A 21,581-nucleotide genomic window follows, 5' to 3' on the forward strand; every position below is an offset into this window, starting at 1 on the left:
GTCTCTCCCTCGCTTTCGCTCTTTCTGTTGCTGCATTAAAATGCCGAGAGATTGTTGAATTGTCTGGCTAATTGGATTTAGTGCTCAGTGTTATTTGATATCGCAGCTCGAATCATCTGTTTGTCCCATTGTGCACTGTCTTCATGGGTCATTCTGTCAACATAAAGAATGCAATCGAACAGACAACCGTGCAGTTTTAGAGAATTACTTAGCTCTGCAAGCTTGTGAGTTGTTTCGTCGGACAAAGGGACAGGATTTGTTTCGTGGGGTTCTGTCAAGGTCTTTAATAAATGTTTAAAGGAAACCAGGGCTAGTTCACACGTTATATTGCGGTGAACATTTCCACTTCGCATTATTACTACGAAAAATAGTTAATTAATGCAGGTGACATTTATCTTGATGTTTTATGACAACATGCCCTTATACAAGTAAATGTTTGTCACACTCTACAGTATGTAAGTTCTTACAGAAATATTATTAACATACTGTATGTATTAATTAAACGTTAAAATCTATGGCATTTATTAAAAAAATATCATTAAAGGTGACAACTCAGCCTGAATTTAAATAGAAAAGTCCTGAGAACACAGTTTTACATTCAAAATCTCCCCATTTCCCAACATACAATTATAATTTTATTGTTTTTATTTAACTATAACAAAATATGAAAGTAGAGTTTTAGTTTTGCAGATAAAAATTACTTTAACTCTTTCCCCGCCATTGGCAAGTTAATGAAGAGAAAACATTTTCATTATAAAAACATTTTCCTGATGAGGTTTTATGTTAATCTGTAATATCGCGATTAATTTTCCAATTTCTAAAAAACTGTGAAAAAACTATTTTTTTTTTAATAATTTTAAACTCTGTGTATGTTTTGATAATGTCTGAGTCTGATCTCTATCAAAAATGTTGCAATTATTTCAGCTTTTTGCTAAAAAAAAATACTTTTTTCAGAAAAATACCCATATTTATACGGAGCCCCTAAGGGGACGTGGAGCAAAAATTAAATAAAGTTTAGTTTTACGTGAGCACGTGAAACTAAACTTAAAAAAAAATCTGGACATGAAAGTTTTACAAGAGCAGGCGAAAGTTTCATGTGAGCACATGAAACAAAAATTTAGATTTTTTTACTCCAATGTCACATTAGGGGCTCGGTATATTTAAGAGTTTATAAGCAGATCTTAAAAAATATAGATAGGATGAAACTTTTTTTCTTGTTTTGTTTGTTTGTTTATTGTTTTTTTTTTTTTAAAGCAGAGGGTCTGTTCTTTTAATTTATATATTTGTATGTATATATATTTTTAGAAGAAAATTTTCCTGGAAGGCATTTTGTGAAATTTTGTGAAAATCACAAAAAATGCTGGCGGGCAACTTTTAAAAAAATGGCTGGTGGGGAATGAGTTAAGAGGGTCTTGAGCCACATGTTTAAAACCCACATAATAGGCTTATACTGTAGGTTAATGTTGCTAGGTAAAAACTTTCACACTTACATGTTATAGAAACTGGAATTTTTGATGTAAAGCCTTTTAATTACTGAGAGAGCCCTTGTGACAACTCGCCCATGTGTCCTAGTCAGCACCTTGGGAAATTTAATCTTGAAATACTAAACAACAAAAAGTCAATTTTTACATATGTAACGGTACCTTTACTGATTTTATTTAGGAAACGCTCTTTCCTTACCTCCTAAGTCTATTCGATTGATTCAAAATTTTAAAAGACACACACACACAGAGACACACAAATATTTCCCATTTCTCGGCTTTAATTCAGGAAAGGTAAAACAGCAGGCTAAAAGAAAGTCAAACACTAGGGCTTTGATTGAAATGTGTGTTGTGTAAAGATTGAAAAGTATGTGGAAAAAGGATAGATTTTCACTGTGGTGTGCAAGAAAGCACAAAAGCCCGGCTTAATACATGTGATGGTAATACCCGCCTAGAATAATTACCACATGCCAAGAGCTTCTGTTAGCCAATCATACCTTAAGTGCCATTCAGCGGGGAAGGGTGTCACTAGCTTAGCAGGAGTTCGTTGCGTAGTGCGCTCACTTTCTGTACTTCGCCCCTACGCACTTAATTAACAATATCCGTGCCTCTGTAACTATTTTTTAAGACTTAATATACAGAACTTCAGATGAAACTGTAGATGTGTAGACTTTATTAAGTGATTTTTCAACTTTTATAATACTTTTTGACTGTATGAGCTGTGTCAGTTTGACTTCTTGTCATTAATCTGTTTGGCCCAGAGCAGTTCAATGTAAAATGAAATTGTCTTACAAAATGGTCTCTTATAAAATGAGTAAATCTCTTTCTCGCTTTCTTTCAGGCATTTTCTCTTTAAAACAGGCACTGGCACCACTCCTCTGTTCAGCACGGCCACACCAGGCTACACCATGGCCACGGGGGCGGTCTACTCGCCCCCTACACGGCCCCTGCCCCGCAACACACTCTCCCGCAGCGCCTTCAAGTTCAAGAAATCCTCCAAGTACTGCTCGTGGAGGTGCACGGCCCTCAGCGCCATGGCCGTGTCTATACTGCTCTCGGTTTTGCTGTGTTACTGCATTGGTAAGTACTAACATGCCTGTAAAGATTTGCACTTACTGTACAGAATCTGCATCAGTATTTAATGTATTTATGTATGTTGTGGCAATCATATCCCCACAAACCACTTTATCTTGTATATTTTTCTGAATTTTCGACATTTTTGAAGCATAATAATTTACTGTAGCTATAATTCAAAACCTTTTCCACTAAGCCTTTCCGAATGCCACAGATTACTATTGTAAAAAACAATTGCTTTGCCCATTACGTTGCCATGGAAACCACTGCTAACTTTTTTCTAATACCCAGTCACCTGTAGAATTGTCCATGCAGCGCGTGTTGCTGTATCAAGTGTGACCGATTAGACAGACAAGCATTTGTGTTATTTCCTTCTTCATCACCATGGATTAAAGTTTAGTAAAGCCTTCATTCAGTATTTATTCCGTACCGTGTGCCAAATGTAGACAGCCATGTCTGCGCTTCCTCTTTAAATGAAGCCAGTTCTTTTCTTATTCCATACAAATGTCACGCTGATGAGGATTTGTGAATGGCCCGTAGAGATGTTGTTTTTCATTGTGAGGTGGGCTGGTTTGTCTCAAAGACAAGACGATGCTTCTGTTGAACTGCACGGGGAAACGAGGTTGCAGCAGACATAGGACATCTGTTTATTTTAAGTCTTGCACTATTTTGATATATAATGAGAGCACTTCTACTCATGGCCGTTCTTGAAACATTTATTTTTTTATTGCTGAAGGAGAAGAGACAGCAGATAATGAGTGAAAACATATCAAGGAAGTATAGAAAGTGGTCCTTTCACTGTACTGTATGTACAAATTTTCACACTGTACACACACAAGTGTTGGTAATTCAAGGACTTACTATTGACTTTCATTGGTTCTTTTGTGAGTTAATGATATTTTTATCCCTTAAGTATAACCTTCATTCGAACCTTAAGGCATTGTTTAATATATTTTAAAGGTAGTTGCAGGAACTCTTGGGATATTGATGCAAAAATTGCCCTCGTATTGGTGTAAAACCAGACATGTTTTATATTACTTTGTATGGCTGTTGCTGCATAGTTCTGGTACATTATGGAAAATAAACCCGTATGATTAGTGGGGGCCTCTGTATATGTTTATTAAATTATGTTCAATTATTATTTATTCATGTGAGCTTGTTGTGAAGGCAGTAACTGTTATAAAAGTAATTGTATAAAACAACACTAAGTGACTACTATAAGCCATTGTGAAAGCCTCCCATAGGAATCAGACATAAATTACACACCCAGTCATACATACCCTGTTTTTAACATCGCTAATGCCAAAACCAGCTCCAGTGTCAATAATAGGAAATGAAACATCTTTCTTTCTTAATGTAGTATTGCTCCAGACCTATTCAGTTCTGTGTAGCGACGCTCTTTTATCACAGGGACATAATAGAGCTTAGCATCGCTAGGCCCTGTATATCATATAGAAATGCATTTGTTTAGTCAATATCTTTTCCATTTCTGTGTCAGTTCGAGCAAGTTGGAGTTTTGTAGTAGATGTTCTACTCCTATTGATACGCAACACAACATTAAGGCCTTAGCACATTTAAAGATAGCCTTTTGAATTTCCACTGGAGCAGTGAAGGGAGTGAGGGGCGAATAACAAAAGGTAATTTTGCTCTTTAGAGAGAAGGCTAAATCCATTTTGGAGTTAATTATTTCTCTGTATTTTAGCGGCAGTTGAGCAGCTTCCAGAGAGCTATTTACTGACACTCCACAGCCAGGTCTGTTCCCTTTGTCAATACAACCGCTAATAGACCAGAGATCACAGCCGTGTAATGCTCTCGTCCTCTGTCTCTCCAGAGACAGAGGAAGAGAGCATTACAGTGTTCTTCACCCAGGGTCTCATCATAATTGGCCCGTAATGACCATTTTTGCTCTTTTGCCTTTATATTTTCCTCTTCAGAGTTATCTTCCTGGTTGTGCATTGGCCTAATAACGTCTGCTTATTGTACATTTTATGTTCTTGGAAATTCAATGTGCACTTTTAAAATTTTACCTAAAGGAAATTATAGAAAAAAAAAAAACGTTTGTAAAAGAATACCATCACACATTTTGGGCCCTATTTTAACGATCTGAAACGCAAGTGCGAAGCGCAACGCGCAAGTGAGTTTGTGGGCGGATCTTGGGCGCTGTTGCTATTTTGCCGGCGGGAGAAATAACTCCGGGCGCAAATCAATAAGGGGTTGGTCTGAAGTAGGTTCATTATTCATAGGTGTGGTTTGGGCGTAACGTCAAATAAACCAATCAGAACGCTATCCAACATTCCCTTTAAACGCAAGGGCGCAAGTTCCACGGCGGGTTGCTATTAATATGACGGATTTACCAGGCGTACGCCAGGAGCGGTTCACACCCGAGGAGACCCCCGTTCTTGTAAGAGCAGTCAAAGACAGAGAAGTTGTTTTGTATGGGGATAGGAGAAACCCGCCCAAATCAGCGTAGGTTAAACATAGTGATAGGTTAAACATTGAAATAGCCACAGTCTCATCAGCTGGCATCCCCAGGACATTGCGCCAAGCGCTACAATGATGTCAGGAGACGGGGGAATCCCAAACTTGCATAAATCGGGCACGCCGTGTAACGGGAGTTGGATCTGCCTCTACACAGACGCCAGCAGAGGACATCGCTGCGTCCACCCTGACCGCTGAAAGGGTTTGGGGGCTTTGAAATCGGACCCAAGAAACGCAAGCAAGGTCCAACCCCAAAGTACACTTACAAATCAAGTTCATATACATTAAGGTTTCTTATGAAAACATTTTAATTATTATTTACATAAAATAAACGTAATACAGCCACACAAAAAAACGTATGAAAATATTTTAATTGTTATTTGCATGATAATTTTTTAACGCAGCCACACAATAAATAAAAACTATCACCACAATGCTCACCACTATGATTTCCCTTATCTCGTGTGTTAATATTTTTTAGTGTAACAATTTATGATTTGCAAAAATAACTGTTGCATCTGTGTAGATTAGATGCAAAGTGTATGCGCGTTGTGCACGCTTTACATTATGGTCAAGCATGCGCCCTCAAAATAGCATAATGAACCACGCGCAACGCGCCACTGACTTTAAACTTTTTTTTTTTGATCAGTGGCGCAATTGTTTTTTGAAACTGCATAATAGCATCAGGGATGGTTTGCGCCAGAACACGCCTCATTTTTTGCGCTGAACCGCCCAGGGAGCGCAAGTTCATTCCCTAGTTTGCCGACGTGCGTCTTTGGAGGGAAAAACCCGCTGTTCGCCGGTGCAAAATACGAATGATACATGCGTCACTGACAAAGTCAATTGCGCTGGGTGCAAGATAGGGCCCATTGTGTTGTTTGCTACAACATAGTGGCTATTTATTATCAGTGTCATTATGTTTGTGTCATGTTGGTTTTACAGCCAAAAAGGAGTCACTGGCCACCCCCTTTGCAGCTCTGATCATTACTGCATTTTAGGGGGAAATGCGCACAGCAGCACATTGAAGAGCATCACGAAAATTATGGAAATATATGGAGAGCTAATCACAACATGCACTGTAGGGCCAAACATTAACAAGGCCCACACCAGATTTTTATCTCAATGTCTTTTATCTGTGGCTTGTTTGAAGTTTTGTTGTCAGACATCATTATCCCTCTGAATTTTGGGCTCCAAGACCTCGTAAAACAGTTCTTATGGGATCGCAAGAATGGAACATTGTTGCTCCGCTTTTTCTTCCAATTTAAGATGTCTCGACAAATGGGCTTGACAGCAGATTTACTAAATGACTTTTCATTTACAAAATTACTTCTGTTCCCTCCCAAATTACTGCACGGAGCTAATAATGTTTAGGTTAATAATAAGATAGGCCTACTTTAATCATCTGACAATCCTTAAGCAGCAGCACTTGAATCAGAGGAATTAGCTGTTATCTTAAAAACAAACATGTGTGTGAGCGTGGAACAGAATTTCCGCTGGGGAATATCAGGAATGATGCTGTTTGCTTATATGGCACTTTAATTATGCACAACCAGAATTCAGCACAGCTTGGGTAAAACAATTAGGATTATATGTTTCCTCTTCAAACTTTGTCAGGACTCTTTAAGTGAATGGAGAGAGATTGAACCTTGATGCATATTATATAATTATATTCAGCACCATTTCATTTCAAATAATTATTAATGACGTAGAATGACATACATTAGCAGTACGACCATCAGGGTTCCCACAGCGTCCTTGAAATCCTTGAAAGTTTGTGAATCTGTGGGAAAAAATTCAAGGCCCTGTGAAGTTTTTGAAAATATACATACATAGGTACAGGTCATTGAAAGTTTTCTGGAAAAAAATCCATATTATTCCCTGTGTAGTGTAGGAAAATTTCATAAAAAATCTAGAATTTAAGCAGACATGCTAAACTGTTCGCTTTAGATGCTTATATCTTCTGTATGCAAATGTAGATTCATACCAAAATGCTTTTTTGCATAGTTGTGTTTGACACATGAAAACATCTCAGGTTACATATGTAACTGTTGTTCCCTGAAAAGTGAACGAGACGCTGCGTCTCCCTTGCCATACTTCCTGCGTCCCTGTAACGCCGTCTTTGGCAATATTTCAGATAGCGATATACTTCCTGGCTCCTGCATCACCCTGTCTTTGTCGTTAAGCCTCACCATTGGTTGAATTTGATATACACATTCAGACCCACTTACCCCTGGAGGCGTCCCCAAAATGTCACCGCATTGACGCAGTGCGAGTTCCCTCAAAGGGAACTGTAACAATTTATCTTAAAAGGTAACACAATGTAACCTTGCTCTCACTCGAAATTGAGAGTCCTTGAATTTGAGGGGGATTTTCACCTGGAAAGTCCTTGAAAGGTCCTTGAATTTAAAGTTAACTAAGGTGTGGGAACCCTGGACCATAGCTGCTCTTTTAAAGGCCCCTGCTTTGCATTGAATTAGCGCAGTGTCTTTATCTCACCGTGTCTCACGCTGTCAGCCGTGCAGATGGAGAACATATCCTCCTTTTCAGTTTCACACAGCAAACAATGCCTCGCTAGCTATGTGCTATGCGTCAACAGCTCTTGCAGCTACTAACGAAACCCAGAGCCTCTTCACAGTCAGACCCATCTGGTGTGTGAGACCCCAGCCATCTTTACTAAGCCCGCACCCAGAGAACAAGTAAAGCAGAGGACGGGGGGAAATCGGGTTTCTCTTTCTCCTTGTTTAACAGGAATACCATAGGAACAACAATGCTCGATCAATAACACATCTTCAATGCTGCAGTAAGGTTCACATAGATGCCTCTAGACTACAGTAACATCCATACTGAGACCAGAACAACAACAGGGTCTGAGATGGGTGTTTTATCTTACTTCGAATACAGGAAACTGACCCTTGAGAAAGAGAAAGTATTCTACTCAAAGCTCAAAACCAACACAAACCCAGATGGAAGGCCTCTATGCATTCGTATTGTGTCTCCTGAACAGAGTGCTGATTGCCTGTTCTTAGATGTCCTCCATCGCTCTCAACATTGAGGCCCAAGGCGGTAGAAACTCATAAAAAAGTCCCGATGGACCAAACGCCAGCCAGAGGAAGCACGGCATGCCAAGAGTTCCTCAGCCGTCTTTCAAAATCCCGCAAGATGGAGAAGCCGTTCATAAATACTTCACAGCTTTTCACACTTTTGCAAAGCATTTTACATTTAGGCAGAGGCATGCAGCGTTTTTTATTCGCCTTCTGTCTTTGTGAACGAGTAGTGACACTCTGGAGAAAACAGTCACTCAATCTTTCCACAATGCACTCTTATTTTCACAGGTTAGCGAGACGGTTTGTCCTCATGCTTAATGTATGGATGCAACTTTATGTGCAGAGCTGAAATATTTAATACTGTCTGAGGTAATTATTTTGAAATATTGAAAAATCTGGATATTAAAATATTTATATATGACATCTGTAAATGTGTGTTATTAAATGGCTTTGTTCATAAATGGACAGGGACAATGAAAAGGTGGCTTTTGAAGTAGTGGTTAATGATTGGATAGTGAAAGGTTAGATCGTTTGATAAGGTGCTTTCAGCGTACAGCCAAACACCCAGCGGAATAGAAAAACACTTGATTTTGCCTTAGATTTATTGGAGTTGAAATTCTTTTTTACTTTTGCAGTCTGTGCAACGTAAAGTCCATTCAGTCAACTGTAAACGTTTTACGGATAAAGTGTTCCCAAGAAATTGAACCCACATCCCTGCCTTTGTTAGCTCCATCAGTTAAGCTACCGAAACACTGTGGTACTCAAGAGTTACTGTTTCTTTAGCTTTGCTTCCAGGCCTTGTTTTGTTTGTCTCTCCTTGGCTAATTTCTGAAAACAGATTCTTTATGTGAGTCATACCTTCTCATAGAATTCCAGCTGTCCCACACCCACAGGTTTTGCCTGGCTAATGATCAGAACTGACATAGAGTGAGATATATGAAACTGTATTTTAATCATAGCAGAAGTCAGATCTTTGTTTCCGGGAGCAGTCTTACATTCTCAATAACAATGTAAGTCCCACTGGTTACATAACCACCAATCCAGCCTCATATAAGTTGCCTTACATTTACCTCAACTGTAATTCATACCGCTCTGAGTATGAACTCTGCCCCGGTGAAAACGTTCCCTGCGTTCGTCTTCATTTGCTCATTCTGCACGCACCTGAGGCGGCAATATCCCACCTACAAACCGATAAGGCATCGTGTTCCCTGGCATCCGCCTCTCTCTCTCTCTCTCTCTCTCTCTCCCATCAGCACCATGTAGAATAAGTGTTTCTCTAAAGTCGGCTCTTCCATTCATTGCTCTCTGTGCCCAAGGCTCATCAACAATGCGATCCGGCTCCCGTGATCTCGCCCACCTTTTGCTGTTTTCGAGCTCGCGAGGCAACCAAGGGAAAAGACGAGAAAAACGCATAACAGCCAATTTCCATTCCGTGTCAGCTAGAGAGACTTTTTTATTTTACACATGGCACATTTGTATGGTAATAGCATGGATATGAGCTCTGTTCCAAACCCTACAGTAGTGCCCTGTCTCATTGCCATCATAGGCACTGGTTCGTCCTAACCAAACCCCATAAGTGACTTTTTTGGAACACTCTACGTACGCAGAAGCTCCTCACGTTAACCACACAGGAAATATGACTCGCTGTTGATTTCAGTAGAGATGCTACACTAATGAGGCAATACTTCATAAGCAAATAACGCAGGACAAACTTGTACAGTATATTGGTTAATACGATCTGTTTTTCATTACAGAGCATTAGTTTATATACATTTTTTGGTTTAAATGAAATTAATTTTCACTGAGCTCGTAAGTTTGTTTATTTATCTACACTCACTGTTAAAGGTACAGTATGGGTTTTATCGGAATCTAGTGGTGAGAATGCAAATTGCAACCAACCTCAGTATCAAAACGCAATGGGAAGCTACGGTAGCTGCCACGTGACAAACATATTGTCGTCTGAGGCAACGTAGGGATGAAAGCGCTCTGAAGAAGAGTTTGTCAGTTTAGGGCAACAGTACTGTAGAAACATGACGTCGACTTCAGTGTAAGGGGATCCACGGTGTATGTAGATAAATAACTGCTATTTTTATAAGGTAATAAAAACAATACAGTTCATTATGAAAGATCCTTAAGCCTAGGATACACTGCACGATTTTTGTCTGTCCCTGACGAAAGATTGCCATTGTGAAACAATCGTCGCGATTTCTATGAACGTGGCTTTTTATAGGTGATCCTATGTCGTACACTGAGAGAGGTTCAAAGACGGCTGTTTTCCCGGTCCCGGTGTGTTTGCTGCTACGACCTGCGTACTGGTATTTGTTTACCACTAGCGCATGCTGGTGACGTTGCGCTAACGTGTGACACAGTCGTCGAAGCATCGTGTCATCATCGTACAGTCTACATGCTTGTCGTACCCAAGTTTAAACAATCCATGTCATACAGCGTGATAAGGTAATGATCTTATAGGAGTGCAAAAATCGTGCAGTGTATACCAGGCTTTATACACCACTGATAATATAGTTCATGGGAAGCACGTGCGTTCACGCGATTATGTGTCTGGTCTGAACTTTACTTTCGTTTTCAGTTTTTTTAATGCTCTGAATACTTGCCAAACTGAACTCTTGAACAAATACCTCATCGAAAATAACGAATGTTTTGGTTTCCTAGGTAATATACGTGTTGTTTATTTTGCTTTTTATATAAATAAACTACTTTAAAGGATTTTGATGATATTTATTCTTAACGGAGTTTACCGGAAGTTACGTGTTGACCACGAAAGCCGCTTGTTTATGTTGTTACTGCTGAAACAATCTTTATTATATTGCATATCTGTCAAAAGATCCGCCTAAAAGTTACACAGTGCACCTTTAAAGCAAGTGGATCCAAATGACCATCATAGTATCGTTTACAAGATAGTCTTTCATTAACAATAAGAATCTGGTATTAAGATCAAAGATTTTGCTCTTCTACTTTAGGTCCTTGTTTTTGATGCCAAATGATTATGTAGCAGCCTGAACAAAAGTGCGTCTGAGGCTCGATCAGCTCAGCGGGTGGTGGTCGTCTTTCGGATGGAGAAGTCAATACCGCCCACTCTCCCAGAACCCCATGCGTCAGCTAAGGTCAAAGTGCTGGACATTGGCTGGTCCGCAAACAGGCAGAACCAGCGGGTATCTCATTTAATGAGAGTCAGAGAGGAGCAAATAGAAAGATGTAAAGAGAGTCTAGAGCATAGGCTTAAGGAATTTTATAACCCAATTACCTTTCCAATTCTATAATGTAACTTCAAGTATACCCTCTGTCTTTATCTTTCTCATTACCACTTTCATTGGAGCAGAGCTGTATATACTGATGTCAGGAATAGCGTAAGCCAACAGTCCCAAATAACAACCTTACACATTCAACTAAATAGACGCACACACAAAAACAGGTATACCAGTGCAGAGGGAGGCAATGATTTATGTGTGGTGGTTGTGTGTGACTCTGGGGGCATGAAGAGACCCAGTGGGGGTTGTTGGCAGGTCTAAATTACCTTTATTAGAGGCAACGTCTAAAGCTAACACCGCTGTTACTCAGAAAAAGGATCAGCCTGTCCCCTTAGAGCGGGCCACCTCGGCATAGTTACCACACACACATACTGGGACCCAAATATGGTATATCTTATGAAATTCCCAGACTAATGTAAAACCCATTAGATCTAAAAAAGAAAGAATGTTTTATGTTTATGTCAGTAATAAGCTCACATTAGTAATAGTTTTAGTATATTTAAAGGGATAATATCATGAAGTTGCGTTTCTTTTGATGTTTTGACAAGTGATTGATGTACAGTACTAGGAAGTTGTAGCCTGGTCCAACCAGACTCTCGTACATTCATTTCATTTGTACAGAGAGTCTGGCCACGCTCCATTGCAAAGCGTTACTTCCATTAAGGAGGGTCCATTGTTGAAGTTTAAAACTATTGGATCTGCCCAGAGTCACTCAGGATCTGCCAAAGCCAATTGCTAACGTGTGGTCGTGACGTATATCATGCACCGAAACCTTCCGGAAACAACAAGTCAGAATAATCAGACAAACAAAACTTAGCAAACCTGGTTCTTGTTCCGGCTTTAACTTGTGTATATTCGGCAGTTTTGCAACAACGGACCGAATAGCTTTTCTCACGTCTTTCTCCGCTGCCCTTACTGAACTACAACTCAAACTGACGCACGACCTCAACGTCATCGTTCTTGGCCACCCCCATCTGTTCGCTGATTGGTCCTGCAGATTTTTGCAGGAGAAAACGAATCTCTACAGAGCTATCCCAGACGTACTGCTGAAGCGAAATGAAAATTAAGCGGAAGCACGTAGGAGGGCGGAGCCAGGCTAAAGAAGTTGGAATGTAACTGTGCGTTCACACCAGCCACAGTAGAGGCGGCAAAAACGCGCTATTTGCGCATAGCTGGATGCTTGAACATTTTGAGTTTACTCGATTCATTCGCGCATGAAATCCGCACATGAAATTTGAGACATTCACGCGGAAATTTGTGTCATGAAAGGGGCTCCTGGGACTCCATTCTCTTAAAAACGTCACTACTAGAGCAAGCTCCTGATTGGTTAACGCGGCACGAATATCCGCCAAATTTCCAACTTTTGCATTTCCAGCAGCTCTGCTCTGCGCCTTCCGCATGTTTTTCCCGCCATTCGCATAGCGCCATTCGGGCGTACCGCACCGCAGGATGTCTATTCGCATCTTTGCATTGACGTAAAATGTTAATCACTCGTGCTGGCCGCCTCTTCTGCATCTGGTGTGAATGCCACAAAAGACATTTTCCCTCATCTCTAAGTAGCATTTATTTGAATTAAGATTAAAAAATGACTAATTTTTTATAGCTTGATGACATCACTCACTCCAACTCATCAAAGTTTACATGTCATTGACACCAATTGATGGAAATTTGGCACACCCTGTCACAATGAGGTCATCGTTTTTAGCCATTTGATGTGAATCCCAGGTAGTGATCTGAAATAAATGCGTTACTATGAAGACCTTTAAGCATAGCTTAAGTCTCTACAGTCCTCTCTACAGTTTATTTTCTGTAAATCTCTTTGGATGAAAATGGTCTGCTAAATGAATTTCCTATTTTTCCCCTCCATTACAAGTCTGTCTGAGTACTTTTTTGTCAACTCCTTGATATTTTGCTGTATTTCCATTAAATTTACAGCCAACCAGTTACCCATATAACATGCTTCGCAATGGCACGTTTCCCACAGAATCCTACAGATTGTACAAGAGCCTGTATGGTATTTCCAGACAAGTACTTTAGATTCATCACCAGGGAAACAAAACGTGCTCAGATAGATGTTGATTCACCCATGTTGTCATGCTACCCACAGGGAAATGTTACAGATGGCAGAGTTCTGGGAACACGCAACCTGAAATGCGGGCAGTTGTGTCTCCAGCCACGCTTAACGTGAGCTCGTGGCTATACAGAGCTACAGGGAACTTCCTAACTCTGCACATACAGTATTATGCATATGTCGTGGCACGTACAAACTGTATTTAGAAAGGCCTTCCCAGCATTCTCCTCAACTGTTCACATACAATGGTTGAATCACGGACCAGTTTGCTGAAACCATCACGATGTTTCAGAAACGAATGAAATGAGACAGCAAAAGCAGCTGTCTAAACATATTATTCAATAGAGCAGCCAAAAACTCTTTCCAGCCAGAAACATCAAACTCATCAGCTGAGGCAACTGTACAGTTTTAGAACTGTTTTAGCTTTTAAACCTGAGCCGTGATTGATGCCACACATATGAATTGTCGTTCTCATATGACATATGATAATGACTCATTAAAGAGTTTCTCTGAACAAAATGAAGCACAAATAAATCAATACCGGCTACGTGGAGTCATTTTATTCTCTCATCTGCCAAACGTGTAATTAGGCAACATCTGTCTGCTTTTTGACTCTGAATCATTGTCATTTAGGCAATATGAGAGGTTTTTCTCTAATTAGTGGTCTTACTAATCACTATTACTTTTGTTCATACTTTAGGGACTTTCATACTTTTAGGGTTGGGAATTTGAACCAATTTTGTTACCGCACAGTTTGCTCTTGCAAGCACCTCGAATACTCTAGCAGGCGAATAGTTATGCATTAACAAACCACTCAGATCACATCAGCAATGTTATAGTGATGCCCTGGGAAGCGGCAACAAAACTTTACATCATGATAGCAAGTTTTGCACGGTAACATTTTCTTTAAAAATGAACAACTAGTAACTTAAATTACTAGAGCTGGGACGATGCATCGCGTTTCCCATTAAAAATACCTGTTTGAAATCTATTCTGAATAGCAAGACTCCGATTCTGTGTTTCATGCGCAGCTTGTTCACTATGAGTTTGAGGCGCTTATAATGTGCATTTAAAAAACCAACAATTGTCAAACACAATCATTCAAAATATTCTTTATTATCATTAAAATACCTGAAACAGTCTTAAGAACAGCGATATTAATATGTCTCTAGACATTTCCTGGAATAGTGTTTGTAAAGGCACTTATTTTGTGGCACAAATGGCGTTTATAAAAACGCACATTTGCACGATTATTTGTCACAGCCCTATACATTAATATAATGCTATGTGTGACCCATGCTGTCTAAATTATTCAGAATGTGCACAGTCTTATTTTAAGCTACAGGCAAAAGAAAGTATAAATGTCGATTTTGGTCGAAATTGAAATTTTTATAAAAATAAGTACAATAAGCCCTTATCTAGCGATCCCAATGCTCTAAACATGTTTTATGAGGTGTCGCATCCTAAATGCTTAACCTATGCAAAGATGTGTGTCCATCCGCATGCAAGTCTGACATTTTGGTTTTGCAGGAATTAGAAAATGAAGTGCAGGACTTGCTTGATGTTAAAAGAGTTATTAAGAGAGATAAAGTTTGGGACCTGATTGATGTTTTAAAAAATTATTAAGAGTGTGAAGACTCGAAAACGATCTTCCTCACGCTGACTGACTCATCTGAATAGTGCACACAGACGCGCGACCCCAATATATACACATATGCACAGAATTACAATGAAAATGACAATAATTCATGCAGATATAATCTGTTATGTCTTTAAATGTTTGGTTAACTGTTTGGGAAAATATCTGATGTATAATATTATATTAGATTATTGCATAACAGTAGATCTTAAAGCTGTCTGTCTCAATGTCAATAAAACTATAAAAGAAAGAAAAAAGTGGAGAATGTATTTTTCCTATAGATATTGTTTTTAACTTTGTGTGTGACAAATCTATTTGTTTTACATGTGATTTTAAGGTATGGATGCAGTGATTTTGTTTTTGAACCATAACTCTTTCCCCGCCATTGACGAGTTATCTCGTCAATTAAGAGAAAACATTTGCATGAAAAAACATGTTCCTGATTAGTTTTTATGATAATCTGTAATATCGCAACTATCCATTAGTTGCCACTCTAACCCAATTTATAAAAAAAGGAAGCAAAAAATTATTTATTGATTTTACACTACGTGTATGTTTTGATAATCGTTCTAAATCTGATCTCTAACAAAATTCCTTCACAAAATGCAATTATTTAAGCTTCTTGCTAAAAATTTTTTGAAGAAAAATACCCATTTAAGAGTTTATAAGCAGGGAAAAAATATATAGATAGGATGAAACATTTTTCTCCCATTTATTTGTTTGTTTGTTTGTTTATTGTTTGTTTGAAAGCAGGGGGTCTGTTCTTTTTTATTTTATATATTAGTATGTTTAAATATTTTCAGAAGAAAATTTTCAAGGAAGGCATTTTGTGAAACTTCTGTGAAAATCACAAAAAAATGCTGGCTGACAACTTTTTAAATAAAAAGGCTGGTGGGGATAAGTTAAAAAAGTTTTCTCAAAATTAACCTTGCTGACTCTATCAACTTCAAACATGTGTAGCTCTGTCATTTGTTTGTCAGATTCCAACAAATCATATATTGTTTTGAAACTCATTTTTAAATAATTTTGCCAGCACGGGTCACATAAATATTCTCAGAATTAAATTCAGTGCTTGGATACTTTTATTAGCTATGTTGTTTTAAACATTCTTACATCTTAAGTTATGTTTCTCTCTCCACAGCCATGCATCTCTTTGGATTGAATTGGCAACTTCAGGAGACCGAGGGCTATGCTTTTGAGAACGGCCAGGTCAAAACCGACTCCACGGCATCCAACGTAGTCACTGCCCTGTCTACTGAGAACAGTAAGAGTGAAACACACTCACGCACAAATGCTTAATATGGCGGCAGCACACAATCCGTTCAAGGCCTTTCTCAAGCACAGAACACATTTGCATTTCGTTTAAAGGCATTGTGAGTGCGCATACACACAGAAACTCACTGATAATTACCAAATGGACTCCCTCCTACACAGGACCAAAACCTTCATCCATAAAGACCAAGACACCCCTTAAATAAACATAGCTTGGGATAAATACCCCCCCACCACCACCACCCCTATAGCCATAAATACTCCCACTCAAAAGCAGTTTTCTTTGCAGTGTGCCATGCACTCTGATCTGCGTTTTAGTGATTTGAGATGAGTATGAATCTGTCTGTGTGTATAAAAGCAACAGGCGTACATGCGTTCCTCAGCTTTTAAACACTTGCCTTACAGTATCGGGGCTCCTGCTTTGATGTGTCTGCTGTCAGGGCCATGGCAGGCAGGTCCGGGAACCATCTGTGATTCAGGAGGATGTGCCAAAAACACATTTAGATGGAGATATTGAGTTCAAAGAAGAGAGCATTTTAATGTGAGAAGAAGAGGGGGGGGGGGTTATGCGTGTGCAGAATGCACAATAAATGGATTCTTAAGACTGTTTAGGTCTTTCAGATCACAAATTAGTTTTCAAATATGAGATGCCCTAGAAGACTCTCTATCGTTTCAGAAGTAGGGTTCATCCTGTCCCTTATATTACTGTATCTGCCACACAAACCCATTCACCAGTGAAATGGAGTGCGCATGCATGCAGATAATACATGCATCAAGGAAAAGTGCTTACAAACCAAATACACACTCACTAATACATGTCTTGTAGAGTCTCTTAGAGTATCAGTCAGTCAGATAGATTTTGCTAAAGTAATATCCCCTTGCCTAAGTAACATTCTCGTAAACCAAAGGTTGTTGTTATAAACCCCGGGAGGGATGATCTGTGACCTGAACCCCATTTACACAGCATGTTTCGTAAAATAAACGTGTCACGTAAATGTTCTGGGATCGCTCCTGTAAAGAGGATCTAGTAACATTCACAGAACAAGAAACAATGCGTCGTAGTGAGGACCCATGTCATCGTTTTCAGAAGTAATGGTTCAGCTCTTTGACAGGGATTTAAACACAGATAAACATTCAGCACGAGAAATGTCGGCAAACTGAACTGAAAAAGAGATCAGGGCATAACATGCTCCTTATGATCTTGTCATAAATTAAAATGCATGCACAAGGTTTCTCAAGATCGAAATTACAGATACTAAGTAAACTACCAAGTGCAGGACTTTAAATACATCACATGTCTTCACGGGATCTTTACAGTACAGTATGTGTGTAAATGCATGCATAGATTCCAGAAAATCATTGGCAGTGTGAATGAACCAAAAAGCAAACGATCCCGGAAAAATCCCGGATGCATTTTCTGTGTATTTTCCGTAATCTCTGTGTAAAAAGGGCTCAGGAGAGTTACTATCATTGTCTCTGGGAAAGGCTTTATGGGTTCTCCCACTTTAAAACCTATTTTCTATTCAGGCTCAACGTGACAAATACCAGCTTAAAGTCATTTATATGTCCTACTATCAAAACATACTCTCATAGTCCTGCTGATATTTAATATACATGATTTCACTCAGAGCCGGCCTGCCCAGAATGATTCAACATATTCATAGGAATGATCGGAAAGGGGAATTATAAACCTTATCAGCCTTGCTCATGAATTTTAATTATGTGGCGCAACATTCATCCAGTAGTCGAAAGCGATTTGCTTAAAAGCACGTAAGTGGGCTTTGGCCATATAAGGGCAAACCGCTTACCGATCGCGTGTTTGATTGACTGGCAGTGCACGCGGCTGGCAAAGGCTTCTGTTTGCTCTCCTAAAGCTTTCGTTTTACACTGCCTGCTTCGTTTTTTTGTTCGCACTGTGGCCAAGCACAACTAAGCTCTACTACATAACATCTGCTGCCCAAAAAGTGGGGGTCAAAGAAAACATTTCTAAAAGTAGTGCATTTCATATGTGCATGTGGATTTTCAGTAAATGTGTTTCCTAGAAATCAAACCCATAACCTTTGATAACGCACAGTTTTAGGGCCATTCCTGATTCCTTGGAACAAGAAAGGGTTAAAAACAAATAATGCAATAAATAACAACCACAAATAGGAGGCAAGGTTCTTTCCCACCCACCTGCAGGTGTATTCCCACAAGGTCTCCCTCACTTAAATACTTATGCATGCTCTCATACGCTGAAAGAGCAACACACAGTCACGCTGGGAAGATGAATGGCCATGCTGTATGTGTGAAGGCCATTATGATGATTCCCAGTACAGTAATGTGTTTGTTCTTGAGGTGATGGACGTGTGCACGCTCGCTGCTTTGTTTCAGGTCAGGACACTCCTGCGTGTAGCTGCAGGACATTTTTATTCAATATAAGCTTTATTTCCCATCAGCAACAGAGTTAAACAATTGGATGTGCTTTTATCTATCGTCCATAAATTGCTGGGAAATTGATTGCGATACAGTTATATAGACATCAATGGCTGTTTACTTACGCAGCATAAAGGACGTCATTCATCTCCCCGTAAGCAACAGCGACACAGTCAGGTTACGTTTATTTGTGCAGAATTTGCATTCGGTCTTTTGTTTCCTAGCTTGAGGCCCCTCTCTTACCCCCAACCTCTCTTTGTTTCTCTATACCAAAAATTTGTATGGGAATGTAAATGCATTAACAGGGGAGTAGAATTCGCTACGGCAGGCGCCTCCAGCGGTGAGTGTTTAGTTGATCAGAATGATGGGGGATTGTTGGGGTCCTGTGAAGAGCGGCCACCTAATGAAGCCATCAGCAATGCGTACAATCACACTGCTAAGTCTCAATCAATACCGACAGCAGCTAACACCCCCACCTTCTTCAGCTAACCTTGATCTGAGCATGCCGGCTGTCTGTGAAGGACACATCGTGTGCAAACACACAGAAACTGCAGTCTGGAGGTTTTAGTGAACACGTACACAACATATAGCTACAATACACAGACAAGCAGAGTGATAGAAACAGTGCAACATTTGTGTCTTTGCATAATTATAAATACTATACTTATGACCGTAGTACTACTGTATGTTTTCTAGCTGTTTTTGAATATGATATTGTTAACAAGTCCATTCTGTATTCACAGCTCTCAGCATATGGGGGCTGCAATGACCCGATTTACTGTAGGTGATACTTATAGTTCGAAATGCTCCAATGGCGCGAAAAGTTCTTATTATTGAGTATAAACACAGGAACTGGTACACAAATTGCACTCATGTTACATGCATTGTTTTTAGATATCAATAATCCTACACTTGAAAAAGTGCTGGGTCGTTTTTAACCCAGAGTTGGGTCACAAAGTGAAGAACCGAACCTGTTGGGTTGTAATTGAACCTATGCTGAGTTGTTTTAGCCCATTGTTTGGTCAAATATCACATTTTCTGGGTTCATTTAACCCAGCATGTTGGGTTTGTCCCTTTTTGACACAACTGTGAAAATAACCCAGCATTTTATACCACATTAATGTGCTAAATTGACAGGCCTAGAATTAATACATTATTGTTTGCTTTCACAAACAATTTATTCTCGCTGGGATGTCCCCATCATCCATTTTTAGTCAGTTTTTATTGTGCTTCTGATGAGATTTTCAAAAATTTTACACCCACATGGATAGAAAACCTGCCCACACACAGACGTGCAAACAGAGCCGCCGCAAATCCGTACAAATGCATATTCATACTCCCAGACTGAGAATACATCACATACACCTGTGTTTGACTTTGACACAACTGCAGTAGATCAGTACGAACTGACAGTCTGTGCACACATGCACACTCATTTGTCTGTCTCGCCAGTGAAGAAGGAGCGAGTAATAAGTGAGGGTGCTGCTGTTGTCATCTCCAGTTCACCTTTCTTTGAGAGACAGCTGACCTAAAAGCACTCACTCCATAAAAGAGCTTCAAGTGCTTCGTCTACCCCTGTGTGTGTTTTCAAACCAGGAACAATAGCCCGAGTGCAGTCTCTCTCCTAAATGACAGGATGTTCTTTAGATTGCCTGCCTCACTTCAGAGGCGAGCGTGTTTGTGTGCGAGTTGTTGGGGATGTCATTAGCACACAAGGACTTCACGTCTACTGCTATCTCTCTTTTTTTAAACAGAATGATTTCCATAATCATTGAACATTGAAAGTAGACTAGCCTTTTTAGTTTTCAGAAAATAATTTGATGTTCCTCGCTCTCACTCCTTTGTATTCAAACCATTCTCTTTAGAGATTCCACCATCCTCACACAGATGTGCAGAAGTGATAGTCTCAATCTTAAACACGAATTTTATCCCACTGTTTTTATCCCTTGTGTCTGGGAACCAAACATTGAATTTAGCATTGTTTCACAGGCCCTTATTTATGTGCGGCATCGTTCTGAAAACAAATCATTTAAACATCTGAGAAGCTGTGCACAATTGTAAAAACTTGGAAAGTCGAGCATGACACATCCTTAATGAATATACCACCATTTACCCTACTGCACACAGACACACTACGATTTTAGTGAATTAAAAACTGCTCAAGTGAAATTTCTCAAAGTCATAAAGACATCTGCAACTGAAAGCTTTTGGAAAGAAGAGAGACACTGTGCAAAATTGCACGTTGTGCTGTTAAAGTGTCTCAGGTCTTTCCGGAAGAGGGAAAGAGAAGGTGGGTGATGACAATGAAAGCTTGTGGATGATGTGCTGTGATGGAGGGAGGTCAAGAATAAATCAGATTAAAATAGAGGATAGGTGTCAGTGGCAGCCGGTGACATCTTTTTTCGAGGGCGCTCGATGCGAAGTTCATCACAACATGCATGTAGCCCGTCAAATATGTGTCCTGCACATTGAGAGATCCTATGTGCACCACGTGTCTTGTCAGAATAAATGCCTTCTACAGGTGCGTCTTTAGGGTTTATGATAAAAGAGACGCTCGCGTTTGCCAGAAACTCGCATTATCTCATGCGTAATCAGAGTTTACTGGAGTGTTTCGTGTGTATTTTGTGAAAGTGAGCGTCTCTTTTATCATAAACGGTTTTTACGCGTGGGCAGCAGGCACTTATTTTGACAAAACACGTGATGCACATGGTTCACATGACGCAACAAACACATATTTTGAAAACATAAGCAACACACATGACACTTTGAAGACTTATTTTGAATTTGCGCCACTCGGATGAGCAGTCACAAGCCGCCACTGATAGGTCCTGATAGGTTACT

General features: G+C 39.7%; 1 protein-coding gene across 12 annotated transcripts in view; it reads left to right on the forward strand.

Moving 5' to 3' along the window:
- Window positions 1–21,581, forward strand: part of tenm3 (teneurin transmembrane protein 3) — a 353,079-nt gene that overhangs the window by 236,180 nt on the left and 95,318 nt on the right. For all 12 annotated transcript variants that reach the window (XM_065265519.2, XM_065265527.2, XM_065265518.2 and 9 more), the window contains 2 exons: window positions 2,323–2,561; window positions 16,195–16,317. In XM_065265519.2, coding sequence (XP_065121591.1) covers window positions 2,323–2,561; window positions 16,195–16,317 — 362 coding nt within the window. The remainder of the gene's footprint in view (window positions 1–2,322; window positions 2,562–16,194; window positions 16,318–21,581) is intronic.

Source organism: Paramisgurnus dabryanus, chromosome 4 (assembly GCF_030506205.2).
Source record: "Paramisgurnus dabryanus chromosome 4, PD_genome_1.1, whole genome shotgun sequence".
NCBI lineage: Eukaryota > Metazoa > Chordata > Actinopteri > Cypriniformes > Cobitidae > Paramisgurnus > Paramisgurnus dabryanus.